This window comes from Miscanthus floridulus, chromosome 17 (assembly GCF_019320115.1).
Source record: "Miscanthus floridulus cultivar M001 chromosome 17, ASM1932011v1, whole genome shotgun sequence".
Taxonomy (NCBI): domain Eukaryota; kingdom Viridiplantae; phylum Streptophyta; class Magnoliopsida; order Poales; family Poaceae; genus Miscanthus; species Miscanthus floridulus.
Window position 1 is genome coordinate 76766362 of NC_089596.1, and position 24230 is coordinate 76790591.

Below are 24230 nucleotides of genomic sequence, written 5' to 3' on the forward strand. Positions count from 1 at the left end.
CGGCGTGGAAGGAAAACACAGGCGGGTCATGAGGTGGGGAGAGCGCCGGCCATGGTGCGCTCCCTGTGCGAGCTTGAGTGAAGGGACGAAAAAGGAGGGGAGAGGGGTTCGCTCGACGAGCAGGCGTGCGAGCGGATGTGCCCCAAAAGAAGAAAAAGGAGGGGTCTGGTACGGGGGCGAGGGCGAGAGTCGAGAGCCGACAGGGTGCGGGAAAAGGAGAGAAAACGAACCGTGCAAGTGAACAAGGCGAGTGCGGCATAGCCAAACGAGAGCTGAACGCAAGTGGGTCCCGGTATCGACAACGTCCGCAGGTGTCGATGCATGCGTAGCGCGGTCAAACCGGACACTGGGATTGGGACATGGCGTCAATTTAAGTGTTTCGATCACTCCAGACTACTTGAATAATAACTTTTCCGCACTCACAGTCCTCGTGCACTTTGCGCTTCTCCTTTTCCTAGCCTCTAGTCCGGTCTTGATCCTCGCCCTCGTCCCTGTACCGGACCTCCCTCCCTTCTTTCTTCTTTTGGGGACACAGCCGCCCGCACGCCTCCCTCGTCTAGCAAACCCTCTCTCCTCTCCTTTATTTCCCCCTCCGCTTGCTTGTGCAGGGAGCGCGCCATGGCCGAATGTATCCCCATAGCGTGAACCGGCAGTGTATCCCATCCATGCCATCTCCACTTCTGGTGCGCTGCGCCCCATCTCCGTTCGACACTATAAGATGCCCTTGGTCCTTGCTCTTCTTCTTCATCCCCATCCCTCTCGAATCCGAAGCAGAGCTACGAGATCCAGTCGTCATTGTGGAACTAGGTTCGTCTGACAGAGGTGATGGTGTAATCTGAGAAGGGATCTGGTTTTTGAATAAGTTCAAGTCTACCGTTGGTTAGTTTGGTCTTAGGGTTCACGATGTTTGACTTCTCAATCTCCTGTTTCTGGATCTATTGGTCATACGCCATGTTTTGGATAATCATTATCTTGTTGTTTCTCCATTGCCCTCGTCTATCCCGACTTCTGGAGTAAGCCTTGGTTGTATTAGGTTGCTCTTAACCATGTAACTTTAAATCTCGGTGTAATTTAGTGTTCGACACCGTGTAATTCTAGATTTACGAAATGTGTTGTAGCTTTGTCTAAGGGGAGTGGATACTAATTCACTCTTTTATAAACCCTCGCATTACGATATGTACTTGTGTTGTAGTTTTTGCTCTTTCCACCTATAATATAATCCTAGGCAAGTTGTGCTTTTGAATCTAAGTGTGTTAGTTGCTTGAGCCTAACTTCATCAAATACTTCTTTCCACTAACATGTCATTGATTTGCTGGCCTAGAATAGGCACCATGTAATGACAACCAACCTCTATGTTCGTTTACAACATTGTAATAAAAAAATCCATGTTACCTTTCCTTCACATATTTTCCCATTTAATGTACCAAATAGACCAACCTTTCATAGCAACGCGATGAGAAAACATATTAAACATATGAGCCATATTTTCCAAGATTTTTCCTATACCAAGCACATCACCCGTAGCGAAGCGCGGGCAGGAGTTGCTAGTAACATAATAGCGAGAGTGGAGACCGAGAATGAAGAAGTGGTGCCAAGGAGAGATGAGGAGGTCGAGGCAACGTCATCACTCCATGGCGAGGAGTTGATGCTACCTCTCAAAATAGGTTTCTATAGGTAGTAGATAATCACCTCTAGAAATATATCCCTACTCTGAGAGTAGGGAATCTAGGATTTTAACTTTAGGTATGCCGTCAAAAAAAAATTCAAATACAATTTGATAAATCTATTTTAGCAATTAAGTAACAATTGTAAATTTTACAACGTGATTTGGTATACATGCACTAAGTAACATGATAAGGCTTAAATTCAAGGATTAAGTTGAAACCATCTACTAAATACAATATAAATAGTTCAAAAGCCATACCGATAGTTTAAATATAGGCATAAAAGAGTACCAGAGGCTTACAATGCTATTTTTCCATATTGTTTTATTCGACGCTTTCCAAGGAATATGAATGTCTTACTATATCTTCTTCATTAACCAGATCAACCACCGGTCTTCACCACTAGTTCAACTTGATCAGGTGGAGGATTAGAGGTTCAACTGGCTATGAATGTTACCAAATAGCTACGAATGTAGAAAATAATTTTCTAAAAAACACGATGAGCAAAGATTAAAATTTACCTAACCAAAATAGCAAATCAAGACAATAAGTCCTGATTAGCGCCACCGTATATTCTGTAGACAGGACGTGGAAATTAGACGGCGATCCTCCGATCCAGCATTCAGAGCATGGCGGAGGGCGGCATGGCACCAGGGGCCGCGGCCGGCCAGGGCGTCACAAACTCACCTGTCAGGCGGCGACGCACATGTTCCTCCGTGGCTCCCCGTCTGATCGAGATTAGATTAGGAAATTCGAAGGGTCATATACGGAGCGCATATACCGGACGTTTGGACTTTGGAGAATTAGAGTTCCCTTGCCACATGGACCGCGTCAGTGCATCATATAGGCCTCCCGTCATCACGTGATGGTGTCCACGTATGTTTTTTCTTTTTAACAAATACAACGTATATACAATATAATAGTATATATACTACTGCTGTCTAGGTTTGCAGGGTATGCCGGTGCATACCCGGCATACCCCGTGGCTACGTCACTGTTTGTAAGGCGAGGTAGTTGAATGTGCTAATTGGATATTTTAGTGGGTGCTGATATGGACACTTTGCATGGCAAGATAAATCGCTAGTTGGACACGTACTACGTAGAGACTCTTACCTGTTCACAAACACCACCTATGAAGGTACGCATGTTCATCTTATCTCTATGATAACTTTTGAATAGCTGAGATAGAGTCGGCAGATTTCGAGATTGACAAAATGACTATATATTTCTTGATATCATTGGATACGTCCTGTACTATAATAATATCTTTATATCTTTTAGTAAATATAGGAAAATACGATCATGTGCTAAAAGACTTGAACCTAGATAGACAGATTTCGCCACGAGAAACCCAACCAGTTAAGCTGTACTCGCTTCTCAAACTATGATATACATAGCCAGGAGCAAAGCCAGGAATTTAACATTGGTGATATTATCAACAAGGTACGACAACAACAAACTTTTCAGCGATGAAACAATATTTTTCTCTTACAATATTTTAGCATAAGCATCAACATAAGTCAAATTTCTGCATAAACGAACAGGGTGAATGGAGATACATATAGAGAGAGACACACGCATGCGCTCCACTTTGATAAAGATTACAATAATGTTCTGTTACATAAACATAAATGTACTATGAAGATAAAATAATATACATGTTAATTACAATATCTAATTGTGATCTCTAAGAGCTGATACTGTAGCTCGACGAAGCTCGGCTTCAAAAGTTTTATTCATACTCCACAAACCTATAGATGTGCATGAGCCCGATAGCCCGACACGAGGCCCATTTTTTTTTGCCTGGCCCAAGCACGGTCCAGCCCGATGGCTAGCGGGCCCAGACTGGCATGGTCCGAGGGAGCAGGCCGTGCCTGGGCCTTACCTCAGGCACACGGGCTGGCATGGCCCGGCCCGTAAAATGGCCAAAGGTCCAACAACAGCCCAGCAGGCCAGCCCTCCTCTCTTAACCCTACCGCCTACCCTCTCCCTCCCCCGCCGCCGCACTCTGCTCTCTCTCGCCCAGTCGCTCGCCTCGCCTCCTCCCCGCTCTCGCTCGCTCCCTCTCTTCTTCGCGACTCGCTAGCGGGGTGCGCTGCCGTGGGCTCCTCTCCTCCTGCCGCCACCTCCCACCTCCACTCCAACCCGTCGCCGCACTCCCTACCGCTCGCGGTCGCGGTCGCGAGTCGGCGTCGCGACTCGCTTGCCATGTCGCCTCCCCGTCCCACTCTCTCTCCCGCACGACTTGCCTCCCTGCCGGCCACCGCACTCTCCCGACTCGCCTCCGCGGCCCCCAGCGGCGAGCCACCGACGGTGGCTACCGCCTCCTCACCGCCCCGCACTGTCGTCGACGGTGGCCGCCTCCTCCTCACCGCCATGCGCTGCTGTTCCTCCCCATGCCTCCTCTGCGCAGATTCGGCCTCGTTCTCCGTGGATCCGGCCTCCTCATCGCTCATCATCCGCGGATCCAGCCAAAGTCGAGGTGCGGAGAGGTTTGGGATGGAGAGGTCACGTCGTCTACGGCCTTCGCAACGACGGCAGCCTAGCCTCCCCCTCTCTCTGTCTCTCTGTCAGTGTAGTGGGCCGGCCCGGCACGAAAAACGGCCCAACAAGTCGTGCCTGGGCCGTTGGCTAGGCACGAAGCCCATGGCGGCACGTCATGCCTTGTCGGCCCGACCCCCATCGGGTCGTGCCGGCCCGTTGCCGTGCCGTGCCGGGCCGAGCCGGCCCGTTGGACATCTATGCACAAACCAGAGTGCACAGGGGACAAAAAGGTAGATGGTTGAAAATCTCTATTAAAATAAGAGAAATGGACCATGTGTTTTTTACTTTTGAGAGTTTATAGATTCAGATGAAAATCCTAAAAGATTTATTTATGGATCTAGAGGAAAATAGATGAAAACTTTAGGGACGTACGATACATTTTACTCTTTTAATAAAATGAAAAATTAGAAAAAATATGGTTGAAAATACCTATTATTAAAATTATTACTCTTTTAATAAAAAAAGAAAAATAGGAAAAAATATGGTTGAAAATACCTATTATTAAAATTTAAATTAAAAAACTTAACATGAGATATAAAATATGACAGCTGTGGGATTTGGACCCACGCCCTTTCAGACCAGAGACTAAATCTCGCGCCTTAGACCACTCGGCCACACTGTCACAATTGTACTTTATTTTGTATTATGGTACTTTTGTACGAATGAGTAACCTTGACATAAACATAATGCATAAGAACGATACAACGGAATGTATAGTTATTGTGCACTCACTGAACGATTTGTGGATCGAAGATTTATTCAACGACTAACATCTGTTCTAATATGTTTTAAATCGAACTTCATACCATCATTTGACGTGTGTTGGAACCATACTTCATATTATCACTAAACACATGTTGTTCTAATTTGTGTAAGCACGAGCCATGAATCCAGGTCACATTTAGAGGGTCATGAGGCCGTCCTGAGGAGTGAAAAGGACAAACATGAGAATATAGGCCCCGTTCGCTTGTCTTAAAGTTTGGCTTGTTCGGCTTGTTTTTTTAGCTAGAACAGTGTTTTTCTCTCACAACAATTCAGCTGGAACAGTGTTTTTCAGCCAGTTTCAGCCAAAGTTCAGACCAGCGAACGGGGCCATATTCTTTCTTTAAGATTAGACATAGATTCAATACACAAGGTTAGGTATTTAAAAATGGAAGGGCTAACTTCATATGGCCCTTAGACTGGCCTCGGTGACCCACACGTGTGCTAAGACTATTTTTTCCATAACTTAATTCTAGAATCCGCGAACTAAACAATATCTGATTTTTTGTGAAACTGTAAGTAAGTCTTCGATTCATCACAACACTCCTTAGCTGATGCATGACATGTTTATTGAAGTATTGGTCACATAGTGCATATGGGGATGAGGGCCTGTTTGGCCCAGTGGCATAGCCACGGGGTATGCCGGGTATGCACCGGCATACCCTGCAAACCTAGATAGCAGTAGTATATATATTATTATATTGTATATACGCTGTATTTGTTAAAAAGAAAAAAAAAACATACGCAGACACCATCACGTGATGATGGGAGGCCCATATGATGCACTGAGGCGGCCCATGTGGCAAGGAAACTCTAATTCTTCAAAGTCCAAACGTCCGGTATGTGCGCTCCGTATATGACCCTTCGAATTTCCTAATCTAATCTCGATCAGACGGGGAGCCACGGAGGAACACGTGCGTCGCCGCCTGACAGGTGAGTCTGTGACGCCCTGGCCGGCCGCGGCCCCTGGTGCCATGCCGCCCTCTGCCATGCTCTGAATGCTGGATCGGAGGATCGCCGTCTAATTTCCACGTCCTGTCTACAGAATATACGGTGGCGCCAGTCAGGACTTATCGTCTTAATTCGCTATTTTGGTTAGGTAAATTTTAATCTTTTCTCATCGTGTTTTTTAGAAAATTATTTTCTACATTCGTAGCTATTTGGTAACATTCATAGCCAGTTGAACCTTCTAATCCTCCACCTGACCAGGTTGAACTAGTGGTGAAGACCAGTGGTTGATCTGGTTGATGAAGAAGATATAGTAAGACATTCATATTCCTTGGAAAACGTCGAATAAAACAGTATGGAAAAATAGCATTGTAAGCCTCTGGTACTCTTTTATGCCTATATTTAAACTATCGGTATGGCTTTTGAACTATTTATATTGTATTTAGTAGATGGTTTCAACTTAATCCTTGAATTTAAGCCTTATCATGTTATTTAGTGCATGTATACCAAATCACGTTGTAAAATTTACAATTGTTACTTAATTGCTAAAATAGATTTATCAAATTGTATATGAAATTTTTTTGACGGCATACCTAAAGTTAAAATCCTAGATTCGTCACTGCTTGCAAAGTGTCAACATCATCCACTAACACATCCAACTAATACATGCCATTATGTCTTTATTCAAGCTATTCACATTAGCAAACCACATCATTTAACATATATTTAGTTGTCCACATCAGAATATTAAAAAACATCCACTAACCTGTAATATGATATTTATTCAATTATATTAGTAAATATAAGACGAAAGAATAATAAAGAGCTGCTCCTGTTTGATGAGCAATTTTGGGCGGGGCTGACGCTCACTCACGCTGGACGCAGCTCAGAAACGAGGAATTAGAGCCTCATCAACGCACGCCTAAAAATCGCGTTACTCGCCTTCCATATTCTCTCCGTTATCAAATGCTTGCCATTCCGCGCCACGATCGACCTGTGTATAAAATGCTCAGTCATGCGCCGCCTCAGTGCGTCACGGCCTTGTGCATTCTTCACCTTGTCATTCGCATCAAGGCCGTCTCTGCCCCCCTTTCTCGAGTTGCTAAGCGCGCGCAGAGAACGCCAAAGCTCCGATCCGCCATGGCACTGTCGCCGGCGAGAGTTCGCTCGGTTCTCATGCCCCTGCTGCTCGTGGCCGTGGTTGCTGCCGCCGTTGCTGCGGCGCCGGCCGTGACAGCGGCCGACTCGAAGTGGGCGGCGCCCAGGGAGCGCCACGGAGAGCACTCCCACAAGGCCCCGGCGCCCGCGCTGCCTTCGGCGGCTGCGCCAGCCGTGGCGCCACCCACCCCGGGGGCGGCGGCGGCGCCTGGCCCGGCGACGCCACCTCAGGGAGCGGAGGAGCCCGCCCCATCGCCTGACCACAGCGGCGGTGCGGCTGCTGTGCCGTTCGCGTGGCTGACTGCGCTCCTGGTCGCCGCCGGCGTGGCCGCTGCGACGATGGTCTGAAACTCCGAATGCGGCATTGATCGATTTGTCCGGGGGAGTAATTCCGCTGGTTCTACTAGCCTACTATCAATATAAGCATGCTTTCCTTTGCGGTGTTCGTGGTTTTTTTTTACTGCGGTGCAGTGTTGGTCATAATGTAATCACTACTCGGTATTATCTGAACAACTTGTGTTTGCCATGCTCTACGGTTATTACGTAGAATTTGATTGCGTTGTATGTGCAATAAGGAAGAATATTTTGCGCACGTATAGAGTTTCTCGCGGAAGAGGAACACACTGAAAACTAACTGAGAAATCGGCGAGGAACATCAGTCATGATTGATCGAGTTTTGCAGTGCCCATCCCCTACATTGCGTGCCTCACCACGTCCGCTGGATCATCTTTCTGCACACGGTAATTCAACAATGACAGGTCCTTGTTTCTAAAAAAAAGCACAAAACCATAAATTATGACATGCATGGATCGGAGAATCTCGCCAAACGTGTCGTGGTCCGCTTGATTCTTATCACCACACCAAATTCATATCATCGCGAAAATGAACTACAAACACGATTTTACGTATCGTGGTGGCCTCGCCACCGCTCGTTTTTAGGAACGCGTGGTGGGAGATCGTGATCTCAAACAGGATCTAAGTTGTGACAAAAAATAGAGTCGTTTAGTTGGTAGCCAAACTTTAGCTAAGTTATCGTAAACTGAGTATGGCTATTGCTTGAATCACTACGCAAATGCAGCCTACGCGGTTTGACGAAAATATGTGATAATTGTTTGGCAACTGGTAACATTGCCCCCTAGTTAACCTATATAGAGGATACCTGGTACTCTTAACTCGTAAGGATTCCTCATCGGATGGTTTAGGACGAAGAAACCTTTCAAACTTTAATGTTAGGGACCCATTTTTTATTCTTGACTTGACTTGATCTCTATGTTTTTCAAAGAGGTTGAGATTGACGACCTTTGCATGGATATATTTTTTTCATTTTTCTCTGAGATTTCCCAGTTTTTCTCTATGTTTTTCAACGTGTGTTGTGCTATTATAAAAATGATATTTTGAACATGATATTCACAACATTCTTTTTTAGGTTAGAAGAGATGCAGTTCCATGTTTCACAAAAATAGAAATTAAATAAAAAGTAAATTACAACTAGCATACAATATTTTGTATGGTGATATCACTTTGGTCAAAGAGGTTGCATAACGTGTAAAGCAATGCATGAATTTGTCGATTATGTGCATATACGGTTATATATATATGCCACCTGATAAATTTTGCCACCATAGCAAATGTTATGGACGATTTTATGCACGTAATCCTCTGATATATTTTGCCACCAGGCAAATATTGTGGACGGTTTTATGCACGTAATTCTCCGATATATTTTGCCACTATGTGGCAAATATTGTGGACGGTTTTATGCACGTAATCATGTATACCTTTGTTTTTCCTTCTCAACGGGTTTTATACGAACATAATAACTGGCGGTTGGTTTCCTTTTCTTGATGATCCGCTTGCCCCTTTTAACAGATCGCCGCCTGAAGGTAGCAAGCAGCACCTAAAATCGAATCGGCAAAGAGTTCTTAGCAACCTTTATCGTTGAGTAGAGCCATGTCGACGCGTACAAGATGGACTACCCTCCCTCTCGGTTAATGTTCGTAACTGTTCTTCTATTTTTATCCTTGCAAATTCAGTTTTGACCTATCAGACCTTCGGCTCACCGTGGTCAATGTCGACAGATGAAAACAGAAAATGCACGAACACAAGCAGGTGAATGGTTACGAACCGTAATCAAGGAGTCCATCTTGTATATGTCGACAGGGCTCCATCAAATCGAAGGTCGCTAGGAACCCTTTGCCGATCTGGTCCGAGCGTCGTTTGTTACCTCCATGCAACGATCTATTGAAAAGGACGCGCCAATAGAAAAAAAAAAACACTCAAAATCCCCATATGAGAAGGGAGAACAAAGCAAGGAGACTACGTGCATAGAACCGTCCACATCATCTACCATGCTGGCAAAATATACTATGTTTGCGTACATGTGACCATAGATACACTTATTTGACAAGTTCACACATTTCCTTACCTGTTTTGCAACTTGCTGGATCAAAGTGATACAACCATAAAAGTTGTATTGTGGATGCAATTTACTCAGAATAGACAGCAGCACTGGTATCAAAGTTTGAATTCTCCAAAAATTCAGACAGCCAGGTTCCCACGGTGTATTGTTTAGTAAAACTCGTCTCTTTTAGTATAGAGAGACAGGCCTGCTACCACTGTACCAGAAAGGCTTCTCTGACTAATCAAGCCTAAAGCATATTGACAGAAGCAACCATATACTAGAAAGGCTTCTCCTTTTATTATTCATTGACATTGCTTCTCCATTTTGGCTATCTAAGTTTCAGTTAACTAATACGACATTAATTAAGGTTAAAAGCATCCCAGTCGATAGTCTGCAGCAGAACCAAAAGGCTAATCCAGCTGAAACTAACTTCCAATTTCTTCCTGGATGATTTCTCCTGCAACATTCCTCACGCTCTCACGGAAGGCTACAAAACCTGAACCAGTTGTAAAGCCTGATCCATCAACATCTTGTTCTTCAATCAGATAGCTCTCAAACAATGTTGAATCATCATTCCCTCCATGGATGAATGTAAGCTTTGGGGTTATACATCTGTCCTGCTTCAGTCTATTGATCGTTGTTCTCAAAAGACCTACATGGTATGTAGAAAGAATCAGCAGCTGAAACAAGCAAGTACTAGTGCTTCTATCTATGCTCTCAACAACAAAAGGAAGACTTTCAAGAATATTATTAGCCACGACTACACCAAACAATATTCTTTGGAGCTTTATGCAATTCTTTTCTTTTGGAAAGCATATATGTACTACTCAAAACATGAACAACAAAATGCAAAACCATGTACTTACAGTCACGGGGTGGAGGAAAAGGAATTGAAGGATCAGCAGTTGACGAATAGTAAACAATAAGGTTGGTAAATGTGTCGAGAAGAAATATTGGGCTCTCGCTCATTATTAGAGCAGCATGGCTCAGAGTGTGTCGCGGGAACGCTTGCTTGTCAGGTGAGGAATACGATACTAAAACCGGATATATGGCTTTAGCTAGAGAAGATGGCTCCAGTGCACTGCAAAAAAAAAGGCTCAAACTTGTGAATTTGGAGTTAGAATATTTGTTCGCATTAGTTGAGTACGGGATAAGAGATCATCAAAGCAGGAATGGTCTACAATTTTTTGTTCTCAAAGTGAGCAACTCAACATGGAATGTTTTACATATTTTACATTTGTTTCAGAGATTCATGAATAATATTCTAACTAAACAAGCCTTCTTTGGAGTAAAACTAATCAAAGTTTAATATAAGGAAAATTCTATGCAAGATATGCTGCAAACCAGAACATAGCGAATTTAAAACACTATAAACCTGAAAAGGCATTGTAGATATATCCTGTAATCTGGGTGTACGCCTTCTTCATGCAGGCGAAGAAGAGGACTTCTCAACAATGCAAAAACAAGTTGAGGTATCGTTTGAAGCTGTGGGCACTGCGAGAAGTCAATGTCTATGCTCGATAGCGGAGTTCGCACATCAGAGCTCAGGGCCTGATTATACCGGGCTGCAAGGAGGGATAGCCAAGCATGCACTTGATGCCTGCCTTCTCTAACACCTTTATCCAAGGATTCTAAAATAACCTGGAAACAGTGTACGGGGAAACATTTAGTGCATATCACCATATGAAGATGAAGTAGTAGAAGGATCCATTTTTTAAAAAAATAAAAGGAATCATAGCGTTTTATTGCCTTTTATCAGAGTTTAATGCTTGCCAATATGCAAACATCTAAAATCATTGACTAATCTGAGAACATTTTTTATTAAGAAAATCATGTTGATACTACCAGTTAAAGATCAGCAAAGGAGAATCTCCCTGACAGAAGGTTCACTGGTCCTTGTTCCAAATTAATCAACGATATCACAGAATTTCTAATACTAACAACAAATCTTGATATTAATCACCTCTAATCAATTGCTATAAGCTGTTTTTTTCTATTTCAATTCATTCTGCATGACTTGTAGAGGAAATAATATACTTGATTTAAACCAAAAACAAACATAATTACATTATGTTGCTGGAACTAAATAAGATTACCTTATGAACAAGGATATGCAGTACAACCTCTGGATCTACACTGTCATAAATTTCACTGATATTACTAGCTGGACGGTACTGCAATGTTCTTATTCTCAACCGCCTCTTTAGACAGAACTTGTAACTGCAAAGGTATAACATTACAAGAACAGCAAGGACAGCAACAAAATAAAACTGAAGTAGGCGAAATTGTGAAAAGTAAAGGATGTTAATATGATTCACTTTATGTACTGTTCTCTTGTTGAGTTGCTGTTATTATGATAGTTAGTTTGATAAGAAACCAGAAATTTAATAGTTGCAGAGTCCAAAAAATAACTGGATAAAAAATATCGATAGTTGAAGAGAGAACGCATGTAACAGGCTAGTTATCAGTTGAATGGCCTGAATATTAGTTGGATCAAAAAAGATAATGATTTCTTTTTTATGGAAAACTTCATGGTAGGCCACTTCTCTGCATACTTATAAAATGTATAGGTAACAAATGCAGATGTATTAAGGATAGGGGTATGTGCAAGCCCAGTGACTAAAGAATTCAAATTGTTATAGTCCCTGATACATACTATCATTTTATTAATGTGTTAAGCTTGATGAGTGCCAGCCAACTAGAGAACATTTCTGCTTGAACTATCTTTTCCACTGAACATGAACACAGGTATAGTAACTGTAAGGCATGCAAGAACCTTGTTAACTATAACAAAGCAATTTCTTGTCTCCTATGTACCTTGCAGGTGATTGTGATCCATTGCCTGATGTCTCCTTGACAGGTTCAATCACACTGTACTGAAAAGCGATCTGCACAACAGCAGGATCTGTGTGCCTGTAAATATAAATCACATTAGTTAATCACCATTAACACGTACTCCCTCCATTCCAAATTATAAGACGTTTTGGCTTTTCTAGATACATTGTTTTTACTATGTATCTAGACATAATGACTATCTAAGTGCATAGCAAAAGCTGCGTATCTCTAGAAAAGTCAAAACATCTTATAATTTGGAATGGAGAGAATATGAAACATGATCATCAATTAATAGGATCCAGCAAACAAGGTTACCATGCCTTCATATATATACATTTGAGGAAAATTAGGGCTTCTTTTTTAAAAGAGTTGCTATTTCTTGTGAGGATTTTCTACAGGTGAACAGCTAAAATGCACATTTCATTTAACTATCATGCTCATAGAAATTATTTCTTCAAACTGTTTAGGCATGTAGCTTCATTTAGTAGCACACTAGCAGCAAACTAGATTAAGTGCAACGAGAAAATTCTGATTCTGGTAGTATCTTCCTTTTAAGAGATCAAATCATTCCTTGAACAATTACATATTTAGTAGCAAGTAACCAATTACAGGGTTAAGTTAAAACAATATACCTGGAGAAACCGTTGTTATGGGCAAACTCAAAGTCATATGCATAAGTGGCAAATGAATCACAGCAGATGACGTGTTGCACATTTTCATATTGAGGGTCAGGGAAGAAATGCCCATACTGTCAGAAGGATGAATGTATTACAAATTGGCTACACATATATAGTAGGGTTAAAGTGAACATAAATAGCTTGAGTACTTACAGAATTGCCTGGTTCAAAATCTGAAGATGTTCTCAGCCTTAGAACACAACCAAATGCATAGGGTCGACTTAGCAAGCGGTATCTGTTAGTGGGAGTTGCAAGAAAGAAAAGACCATTCACATTTATTAGGAAATTTGGCTGGTGGAATTTTCTGAATAGAACACATATAAAATATTCATTCAATCAAACATACATGTCCTGGGGGAGTGTTGAATCATCTGTATTTGCATAAAGAAATAAAGATCCACCACTTTCGATACTTAAAAACTTCAACGAAGCCAAATCAGTGTATTCATCAGTTACAGCAAATATGTCTATGCATACTCCTGATTGAACAGCAACAGCTGCCTGTTTCAATTTTTCAATAAGATCAATACATGGCAGAGAAAGTCAAATCAACTGTAAATTTTAGACTCATGCTTACTAGGTCTCTGTAGAAAGGTATCTGTTCAGGGAGTAATGCAAGGTCAGCATCTACCCCTTTACTAGCATATTGCTCCCCATATCTCCTGGTATCTAGCAGACCAGATCCATAATCAGGAGCACCAGACAGAAAAGCAAATACCCGAGCTGTTCTCCAACAAGGAACAAAAGTAAATTAGGCATAAAGCTACTGGTAACTAGGTTGTTTGCAAACATACAGCATCTTATAAGTTATGAAGGTTATTGCCTGATTGACACCAGATTTTCATGAGATCTGGAAAGTGCGTTGACCTACCTAAAGCAAAAGTAGAGCCATATTCTGAACTTAGGTACTCAATTAAAGCAGACATGGCTGTCCCAAAACCTCGTCCGCCAAGCAAAACAGTATCCTCTTCCTGCCCAGAAGCAGCCCCTCTCTCCCATGAAGATGTAGGTCGCAGTGTCTCCAGGGCAGCAGCAATTCGATCCTTGCATGTGTCAACCTGCACATAAATTATCTTGCCATTAGGCAATAAGTTAATGTCTAAATCTCTTTGTAATTCAGCTGATAGCTTTGTGACATACTGGGGCCAAAAAAGAGTGTAGGGGCATGGCATCTTCAAGGGCAACAGGCAGGCCATCTTCTTCTAAGTCCGGAGGAATAAAAACATTTTTCACGAGTGGAATCGGACCTTGGACATCATACAACCCAATCTTGTGGCTGAATGTCATAAGCCCAAATAGGGAGCCCGGAATAAGAGCTGTTGCATGGTGAAAACCCAAATGAAGGAGGATCAAACTGAATTCACAAATACCACAGTTATTCGATGAACCAAAAAATTCAGGAAGTTCAGAATGATCAGAATTCCATACCTTCTAGGGCCGCAAGAAGCGCACTCTTGATAAGTTCCAGGAACTCTTCGGAACCTAAAGGCATTCAGAGTTGGCAACAATCAAGTCCCAGATTACTTCATAGCACATCACACAAGATCAACAGACTATCTGGCGATCCAAAAGAAAAATTTGCTGAGTGCATGATTAGCATTGAATGATGTGCCAAACCTAGGCAATTATTTTTCCTCTTTCCGTTTTGTTGTTTGCTTTGGAATAGACAAATGTGAGAATTTAGCAAGGTCCGTTCATTGTCTTGTGTTCTTTTTATTCCGAAAACATATTGACATTTTTCAATCTAGTTGGGTTCTTTGGGTATGACCTAGAATTCACATATTAAGGTAACTTCCCACATCAAATGGACTGGGATAGAATTCCATGATCGGAAGACTTACATGCGAGATCCACTGCGGCAACATAAACAGGCAGCGCCTGCACGCCGTCTCCTCCGCCCTCTGCCTCATCCACTGCACGAATTCAACCTACAGGTCAAAATTCATCCCACATCACGCGGCGTGGAGGCAGCTGCATGTCGTAGTACCTGGGATCTCGAGGTCGACGAAAGAGGAGTTGAGCTCGGGGCACGCGCCGGGACGCTGGAACCGTCGCTCGGTCTCGTCGTCGAATCCGTTGAGCGTGCCGCAGAGCGCGCAGGTCCAGCCCCAGCGCTCCAGATCGCAGTGGCTGCTCAGGTACGCCCAGCAGTGCTCGCAGCGTGGGACGCGGTCCCCGCCGGCGCCGGTGGTCGGGGGCTGGCCGCGCTCGTCGGCGGCGGCGAAGGGCGTCACGGCGACGCCCCACTGGACGGCGCACGACTCCAGCGCCTCCGGCGTGGCCGGGAAGCGGGAGACCGTGGCTCGCACCGCCATGGCCGACGCAGCGGGGAGGTGGGCGATTCCGACGGGGAAGACCAGCCGGACCAGGCGGCCAGCGGAGGAGGCGAGGGGCGCGAGTCGTCGGGACTCGGGAGTTGCGGGCCTTGCTGCTGCAAACAGTCTGAGTGTCTGACACGCTGGGGCTACACATGGGGAATGGAGATGGATTCCCCATCACTGGTCAGAGATGGATCACGACCGTTCACACGCAATCGGACGCTTGTTCGGAGTTTAAGTTACGTCACCGAGGTCAAGGTAGCACACACCCACTGTTTTTCTGCCGGCCCGCCCGCCCGCAGCTGAAACTGAAAGAGTGACGTCACACAGAAGACGAACAGAAAATCTTCAACTTATGCTTTGTTTGATACGGCATAGGAGCTGTTTGAATCTATTAGCACTGAAAATAAAAATAAAAATAATAGGTTTAAACAGACCTAGTAATTATTAGCTAGAAGACTAATAACTATTAATATTTCCATTAGCGGTTTAGAGTTATTAAAAATGTTTTTGGTTGATGTGTGGTTTCTGAAAAAGTTGTTGTAAGCCGTGGACTATGAAAAAACTGCTGGGTTATGGACGGTAGAAAAGCTGAAAGTTATTTAGTTGTGACTTCTGGAAAAAAAACTATTGTTAGTGGATCCCACGTATCATTCGTGACCCCACATGTCAACCACTGAATGCATATTTCTCCTTTCTTTTCTAGGCTCCACACGAAGCAGCTGAGGCTAGCGAGGGGTGGTGCTCCGGGAGGAGCTCATACTCGGCCGTGCCAGTGGCGCTTTGGCGAGGAGTTCACACCTCGCACTCCACTGCGAGTGCGGAGCTCTTGCCTCTCTGCTTGCGGCCGGGGAGGCGGAGAGGGGAGTCGTCGCCAGCCGCCGATGAGGAAATTCTAGACGGGAGGGATACGACCGGGGCGAAGAAGGGAAGCAGATCACTTGCTTGGGAGAGAAGACACTTGCTCGAAAAAGAAAACGAATCTACCCTTCATAAAGATGGCAGGTGGGTAATTTAGACGAATCTTTCTCCCCCAAAGTCGGTGGATGCAGGTCCTCGTGCTATGAATTTTGTACTACACAAAAGTTGTTTTTATTGAAAGTCGGTCCTTAGGCCTCGTTTAGATTTTCAACTAAACTGTGTAATTAGTTATTTTTTTACCTACATTTAATACTCCATGCAAACGGTTAAAAATTGATGTGATGGAGAGAGAATGAAAAAACTTGGAATTTGAATGGCATCTAAACAAGGCCTTAGTAGTTCTTAGGTTAGCTTTTGGCTTTTGGGAGTCAAAATAGGTTGGAAAGCCAACTAAAGACACCGTAATAAGTGCTAATAGTTTATATATACCTTCAACTCGCTATTCAACTATCTATTAGCAGGTGGATCCAAAGAGCTTCTTACTAAACGTTGCTATCTATTGCTACACCCTCTATCCTAACATATAAGGTATCTATAAATAATTTTAGATATTACGTGATAAGATAAATGACGCATATAACCTTCTCTTATTTCTATATTTAGGTCGGTGATAGACATTTAAGTGTGCATGTGAGAGCATCTCTGAGAGATTAGCCAAATCGTTTTCTAAAAGTAAATTTGGTTATTATTAAACGAAAAACGTCTTCAACAGACTCTGTAAATGACTCTCTAAATTTAGTAGCTCTCCATCCCACCTTATTTGCTCTTTATTTTTGGATAGCCTACCTCACTAGCCATCCAGCCTCTTGGTTTTACAGAGTCTGTTGGAGTACTATAGTATTTTTTTATCAAATCTATTTTATAGAGTAGCTAAATCAGTAAATTTGGTTAGTGTTTTTGGCTAATCTCTTAGAGATGCTCTTAGTATTGCTTTTTAGACTGTTTGTTCAACTAAAATTCCTTACAATTTGTTACTAATTTTGTATTTAGGACGGAGGAAGTAACTAGTTTTTAGCATTATATTGGATCCAGCAAGTTCATAGGCTTATCCCAAGTTAGAAACTACGTTTTCTAGGATGAAAAATGTCGAAAACGATCAGAAGCGGTACTATAATATGGAATCTAAATAGTGAGTATGGAATTTTCCTATTTTTATCAAATATGAAATATCTAACGAAAAAAGGATCAAAAAATGGTTGAGCAAAAATCAAAAAGCAGTTTAACTTTCATATTTTGATAATGTGGAAAACGATATCGGACAATATGAGATATTCCCATAACACTCTCACCCCTATATTGTTCTGATGACTTGGGCTTTTGAGAAATATGGTTTTGGCTATTGGTTTTGGTTTCGCAAGCGGTTTTCAGGTATTATTGGGCCAATGTAGGAAACCAAAAAATACCAAAGAGGGACTTTAGACTCGCGAAAGCGAATACTTATAGGGAAACCCAAATACTCCATCTATGTGAGGTATTGCTCTCAACATTATGACTAACTATGCTAGGGCTAAATAAAAGATTTTGGACAGATGAATGTTTTTTTTATGGGAGGGCAGATGAATGTTGGAGCGTGTGTGCTCGTTCAGTGTGAGACAGGAAGGGAATAAGCAACGTCGGGATCTAATTTTGTTCTAGCTTATCATCCCACTACTCATGCGCATGTTCTTCTGCTCTGTCAAATACACCAACGTAAGCCATTAACACACCAGTATAACTTCATCGGGCTGATACCACTTACCCCCATCAATGGTCTATATATCGTCCTTCTACCTTCTTACAACCAGTGGCATCCCTGTCACCCATTTATTGTGGCGTGTATTCCTCCGCTATCCTTGAACATATCTCTAAGCTAGAGGGCAGTGATTCCAGTGAAGCCCTTGGAAACCCAACACTGAACCAAAAAATATGGAGCCTAGCCATGCAGATGCAGTTAGGTCTGGTTGAGTTCCTCACCCTAAAGTTTAGTCTCTATCCCATCAAAAGTTTGACACATGTATAGAGTATTAAATATAGACTAAAATAACTAATTGCACAGATTGCGACTAATTTGCGAGACGAATTTTTTAAGCCTAATTAGTCCACGATTTGATAATATGGTGCTATAGTAAAGCTACACTTCATATGGATGTTTCTAAAGTAGATCGGGTGTTGCACATGTTACAATGACGTCGTTGGCTGGCGGACAGGGACGCGACGGGACTCGGTGTGGACCTCGACGGAGGAGAAGCTGTCCAGGGACGCGAAGAAAGCAGTGCGGTAAGGGATGGGGCGCGGTGCTGCACGGCGTGGCAGGGGCCTGTGAAGGGGGAGTGGCAGGGGCTTGTAGAGGGGGCTCGGCAGGGGCGCGCCTGAGATGGCAGCACAGTGGCGGAGGGTATAGGTAGTCGTGGATGGGGGACATGGGCGCGACAGCTTCTGGGACTACCCTTACCTGCGTCCGAACGTGTCTGGGCCGGACGTCCGAGCGCTAGTGTCGCCCTTGCGTATAAGTTTCTTCTGTCTTCCTCCCATTCTCAAAAGTTCTCTAATCCAATTTCTAGAGATCAATTCAGAGTGGTCCGTGCCGTATATAGTGTACCTCGCATGTGTTCTACAGTTTTTGTGATTGTAGCCTATGTACTTGTTGTATTCCTTTTTTTCAGTTCAAGACTGCAAGTTTTTTTGTCTATGGTGAGACAATACAATTTGGGAAAATTTGAGAATTGAAGTTTACAGTTACACGAGGGATCATGACCGGCTATTGCAAACCTTGGAAAAAAAAAAGTAGTGCTATGCTATCATTCAGTTCCTTCACCCACACAAGACACAACGTATAACCGAACAAAACCACACCAAGAAAGATCTGATAGACTCCAATGATATAGCGAAAGAACAAAACAAAACGAACACCCGATGACCTCAGTCACATGCTCGCTGCCTCTAGAGAACTAATCTGGGGCGCTTCTACATTCTATTCCAAATTCAGCTCATGTTTTCAAAAACTTTACAGCGGCTTGACTGCCTGGCATGAAAAAAGGTGCGTCGATATGAATATCAGAATATATGATGCCATACATCAGCTTGCTTCCTTCCTAGTATTATTACAACCTTACAATCCAATCAATCGATAGGGTACAAAAATTCTTGATAAACCTGCACATAAAGTACAAGAGCCGTGAGATCATTGTTAGAACTTTTCAGTTGTGTCAAACAGACCAAATGAGGAATACATCAACAGATGACCATGTATCATATAGATAGAGAGCAGTAGCAGCAAACAAAGAAGCGTTAATCTTATTTTGACCTAATTTTTTTTCGTAGACTGGTAAGTTCATTTTGAAAAGTTAGTTAGTCTAGACCTCTCTCAGTCTCGGCAGAAAATGCCCTGTTCTCAAGGTTTAACGACAACAGCGAGCTCTCAACGGCAGCAGGCCCCAATTTGGCCAAAGCAACATTTGCTTCTGAAAAGTAGCTGTCAAATGGAAGAAGCATGCATGCTCTCGCCTGCCCAATCTTGTTCCCTCCTGTGCTAATTCTTGTTCGATTCTTTTCTAAGATGACGCGAGCAAGGCGGGTCCTCTTCGGTTGGTCGGTGTGGAGCTCTCAGGGCATTGGCAGCGAAAGCAAGAACCGATCAACCACCGGCCTGCCCCTCCCTGTCGTCCCTGAGGGATACGCTACCTGAAGAACCGTCGCATGGCGCTCCTGAGGTGGAAAAGGCCAAACATCTACATGTTGCCTCCAGGTTCAGGATGACCGACCACCTAACATAATGGAACATCTTTGGCTGACAGAGGTTGACAAACTACTCGATTCATGGCTCAAACTTTTCTCAACAAAAGTCAGGAGATCATAACTGTATGATATACGTACTGACGTACTGTATGACCTGGTTAGAATAATCTTGCTACTTCTACTCGAGGTTTTGAAAATCGACTTTGATGCTCAGCCGATCGATGACCTCCCATACTGATTGTGTATGGTCCAGCAGGGAGGGAAATCCATTTTCAAAACATTGCTTATAATATCTACTTTCAAGTAACAGACGTGCATATAATGAGAAAAAAAGTGGTAAAGAAGCCAGGTGATTCTAATTTTTGGGCAAGTCTTATGGACGTCAAAGACCTTATGCTAAAAACATGGGAAGTTCAAGGTTAATAGTGGCAATGAAGCTAGTTTTGGAAATGACCTGTGGATTGGTCGAGAACAGCACAACCCCTTTGAACATATCGTTTAGAAGGGCGGTGAAAGTTTGGATGATTGGCTGAATTTGGTCTCCTTGTGACCATCAATTTGAATGAGAATAAGGATAGGTTTTTTGTGTCGGTTGAGGAAAAATGGTGAATTTTCGACTCAATCTTTATATCGGGGGCTCATGAAGAAAGAGATGAATGGTGGGAAAGATTTGTTCTGAAAGGCAAAGCTCCCATTGAAAAATAAAGATTTTCCTCGAGTATTTAAAACGAGGGATCATATTTATAAAAGATAACTTGTTAAAAAGGGGTGGAAAGCGGACCCTAGCTGTAGCTTTTGTGGTTTAAAGGAGACAGTGAAACCTCTCTTTTTCGAGTGTTGTATGATGATGATTCTTGTGGAATGCATTGTTCATCACTTTCAACCACCCAAAAATAATATTCACATGTTTGGCTCATGGCTTAGGAATTTTATCCCAAGTTTGAGAAAGCCGGATAATGTTGGGTCGTTTGCTGGTGATGTGCTGGTTTTTGTGGTTGAATAGAAACGATATAGTATGTGATAAGAAAAAATTTAACTCATTCATACAGGTAGTTTTACTGGATGAGACAATGATCCCAGTTATCTAAAGAGAAAGAGAGGATGGTGCTGAAGAGAATGGATGCATGTGTTTGGAAGTTATGCTGTCAAAGGTTTTTGGAAGAGCGGGTTGGAAGCAACAGAGAAGTTTGGAGATCTAAGCGTCTTTGTTTTTTAACTTCTGTGATGACTTTGTTGTGTGCGCGCGCTCTACGTAGTGGAGAGTGGTCGTTCGGACCTTTTTATGTACTGATCGGTTGTACCTGTTTGCCGGTGAATGTGGAAGGCCCGAATACGTTTTATTTCTTAATTAATTGAAAAAATATAACGAGAGAGAAAAAAAAAAGTCTACCATGACGCCAAACAGAAATGAATATTTAAAATTTCACTTTTTGACACAAGAAATATGCATTATCAAGTCAGCTGAACAGGACTACTGTCACATAAGCTTATTACCTCAAGTCAGACTAATATGGACTCTGGTAACTAGTCTGATGTCCAAGTCCAATGAAGGCACAGATGGGGTTAGTCAAAAAATAGCAATAATCTTCACGCACGGTACTGTGTAGGATGTATGGTCATAGGAAGAAGCCGGCGAGTAGGACAACAACCGCCATCTGAAATGTAATCTGCAACAGTGAATACAATGGATAATTAATTAAGCTTCTTGTGATGACAGAGATGTAATAAACTTGATTCATAGTACTAGTTAATTTAGCCACTGATAAAGCTCAGAATTTCCTTACCGCCGCCAGCTTGGAAGAAGAGGAGTACGTCGGCGATGGCGGGTAGAAGGACGCTCTGTCGAACCCGAGGTTGTACACCGGCGTGCCGTTAGGGTAAAACAAGCCGTAGTTCCTCTCCGACGTTGGGCCGGGCTTCATGTCCTCGTTGAAGAGCGCGAAGACGAAGACGTCGACGGGGACGTGCGGCTTGAGCGGCGTGCCCTGGCCCATGGCGATCCTCTTCATGAGGTTGCCGTTGTAGGCGGCGGCGTTGGCCACGGTGGCGCCCACTTCGTCGTCGTCCCCCTTGGACGGCCACCCGGTCTCGGAGATCCTTACGGTGAGGTCCGTGTGGCCCATGGCCTTCATTGCCGCGTACACGGCGTCGATCTGGGCGTAGAGCATGTTGTCGTAGGTGAGGTTGGTGTTGGGGTCCACCACGCCGGGGTTGGGCTCGAACAGCACGTACGGCAGCGACACGGTCCCCGGGCTCGCCATGTAGGCGAAGAACGGGTACGCGTTGATGAGGAACGGCGACCCCACCTCGGCGTGGAAGTTGAGGATCGGCTGCACGTACTGCGCGAGCTCCTCCCGGAATGCGCCCGACGACGGCGGGTAGCTGCTGGCTAGGATGTTCACCGAGTGCGCCGTCGAGACGTTCACCTGCCCCGCGAGGCCCAGCGCCACCACCGCCTGGTACACGGCCTGCATGGCCGGGAGCAGGCTCTGCATGGCGGCCGTGTCCTTGCCGGAGAGCACCTCGTTCCCCACGGTGATGCAGGTGATGCGCGTGCCGGGCAGGAACGGCTGCACGTGCTGCGCCACCCAGGCCCGGGCCTTGCGGGCGTCCGTCAGGTTGAAGAGGTCCTCGTTGCCGACGATGAACTCCACGCCCGTGCCGGCGAAGGCCGTCAGCACGGCCGGGTCGGCGTCGTAGAGCTTCACGCGGTTCACGTTCAGCGACTGCAGGAGGTCCGACACCTGCGTCGGGTGCGGGAGGTTGTTCGCGATCTGCCCGTAGTTGATGCCGAACTTGAGTGGCGCCGCCGTCGTGGCCGCCGACGCAACGTCGATGCCTGCAATGCAATCAACAGGCCCGGGAAAGTAAATTAAATATTCAGATTTAGTATATTTAGTATTCGGGACGGGCCTAAAATGGCAAGGAAAATTTAAGTTAACAACGACATACATTGCTGACGAAAGAACTTCATCCTAATTAATCCTAGTGATAATTGGGTCGGCAGGATATACTAGTAGTACATCTGAATTGAAGAACAGAAATATCAAGGGGTTCCTTTCACACGTAAACTGGCTTGTTGTGATACTCATTGTGGGCAGGATGGACGCCGATTTCACAACAAGCTTCCGTGCGCACAGCGGAATTTCATCAGCATCGCATGCGATCGGTGGAAAAATTCACGGAAATGTCAAATCATGCATTCGTGATTTCAACAAGGGCTCGCCGTATGACGTGGACATTTAATTCTTTTCTTTGCCAAACCCACGTCGGACCGGCCGACTGAAAATTAGCTCAAGTAACCGGCGAAAACGACCTCGCGATGCAGCAGCAATGCTCGTTTGCTCGATCGGGGCCACTGTGGAAACATATAGAAGTAGAACAGCTGTTTTGCTGCGTGATACAGGAAGGACGGTCTCATCTAACATGCTAAAAAAAGATCAGAAGTATGAACTCAATGTCTAATTCGCTCCTAGTAACTGGTGATAGGAAACGGAGAACAAATATTAACAGATACAGAAGGAAATTCAAATTTGTTTCCATGCATGTGGATGGCCTGTCCGTCAATCACAAGGGGCCCAAAATCTCGACAATTCAAAAACCAGGAACGCATCTACTACTGCAACTGCAACAGGAACGCCATGAACATGAACAGCGAGAGAACGTACTCGGCTCGGCGGCAGCTAGCAGCTAGCCGCTAGCACCCGTACCTGAGAAGAGCGAGAGCAACGGCAGCGGCAGCAGGAGGAGGACGCAGCGCGGAAGCGGGGAGGAGCGCATGGTCACGGTGCGGAGCTCCGCCCGCGCCATGGCTCGCCTGGGGCTCGCTCCCCTTCGTCGCCCTCGTGCCTCAGGGCAGCGATGCGGGGGGCCGGGCGCTCCTCTGGGCCGGGCCGGGTCGCGCTACCTGAGACCTGAGTACATGTACACCCCTGCTCTTTATAGGCGTAGGCTCGCTGCGGCGTACGCCGTGCTCTGCCTGGTCTTGTCATACATACTACATGCACTTTCTATGTATGTATATACGTTCTAAATGGTTCCAAGTGACGAAACGCATCGCTTTCGGAGACGGCTGCTCGTCCCAGGCACGGCCTGCCTTCCGTGGATAAGCAAAACAAGAAGGCATTCCGACAAAAACAATCAAATGGATGGAAGATTTCATGTATTCCAAACAGGTAGCAGAATCTTTCTTGTTTTTCTAGGTTGCTAGATATACATGCATTATGTCTAAATACATAGTAAAAGTTCTGTATTTAAAAAGCCAAAACAATACAATTTAACTGAATGA

General features: G+C 44.3%; 3 protein-coding genes across 5 annotated transcripts; 1 reads left to right on the forward strand and 2 right to left on the reverse strand.

Annotated features, from left to right (window-relative positions):
- Positions 1 to 7007: 7007 nt before the first annotated feature.
- LOC136516428 (early nodulin-like protein 18) lies at positions 7008 to 7448 on the forward strand. The gene has a single exon (XM_066509822.1). The coding sequence runs from the start codon at positions 7059 to 7061 to the stop codon at positions 7422 to 7424; it is 366 nt and encodes a 121-aa protein (XP_066365919.1). The 5' UTR covers positions 7008 to 7058; the 3' UTR covers positions 7425 to 7448.
- A 2137-nt stretch (positions 7449 to 9585) lies between these two features.
- Positions 9586 to 15449, reverse strand: LOC136516241 (protein transport protein SEC23 D-like). 2 transcript variants are annotated; one of them, XM_066509600.1, is made up of 14 exons: positions 14977 to 15449; positions 14831 to 14902; positions 14418 to 14471; positions 14130 to 14305; positions 13861 to 14047; positions 13567 to 13712; positions 13336 to 13490; positions 13143 to 13224; positions 12945 to 13060; positions 12295 to 12390; positions 11574 to 11697; positions 10853 to 11118; positions 10344 to 10558; positions 9586 to 10129 (listed from the first exon to the last, which is right to left on the reverse strand). In XM_066509600.1, the coding sequence occupies exons 1-14, from the start codon at positions 15302 to 15304 to the stop codon at positions 9903 to 9905; spliced, it is 2244 nt and encodes a 747-aa protein (XP_066365697.1). In that variant the 5' UTR covers positions 15305 to 15449; the 3' UTR covers positions 9586 to 9902. The 2 variants fall into 2 exon arrangements, with proteins under 2 accessions (XP_066365697.1, XP_066365698.1); XM_066509601.1 differs by having other exon boundaries at positions 14130 to 14343; positions 14977 to 15042.
- Positions 15450 to 18902: 3453 nt separating this feature from the next.
- Positions 18903 to 23828, reverse strand: LOC136518515 (glucan endo-1,3-beta-glucosidase 14-like). Of its 2 annotated transcripts, XR_010774523.1 has the most exons (4): positions 23653 to 23828; positions 21727 to 22781; positions 21437 to 21609; positions 18903 to 19360 (listed from the first exon to the last, which is right to left on the reverse strand). XR_010774523.1 is itself a non-coding variant. In XM_066512180.1 (3 exons), the coding sequence occupies exons 1-3, from the start codon at positions 23750 to 23752 to the stop codon at positions 21559 to 21561; spliced, it is 1206 nt and encodes a 401-aa protein (XP_066368277.1). In that variant the 5' UTR covers positions 23753 to 23828; the 3' UTR covers positions 21374 to 21558. The 2 variants fall into 2 exon arrangements, 1 of the variants encoding a protein (XP_066368277.1); XM_066512180.1 differs by lacking the exon at positions 18903 to 19360 and having other exon boundaries at positions 21374 to 21609.
- Between the last annotated feature and the right edge of the window lie 402 nt (positions 23829 to 24230).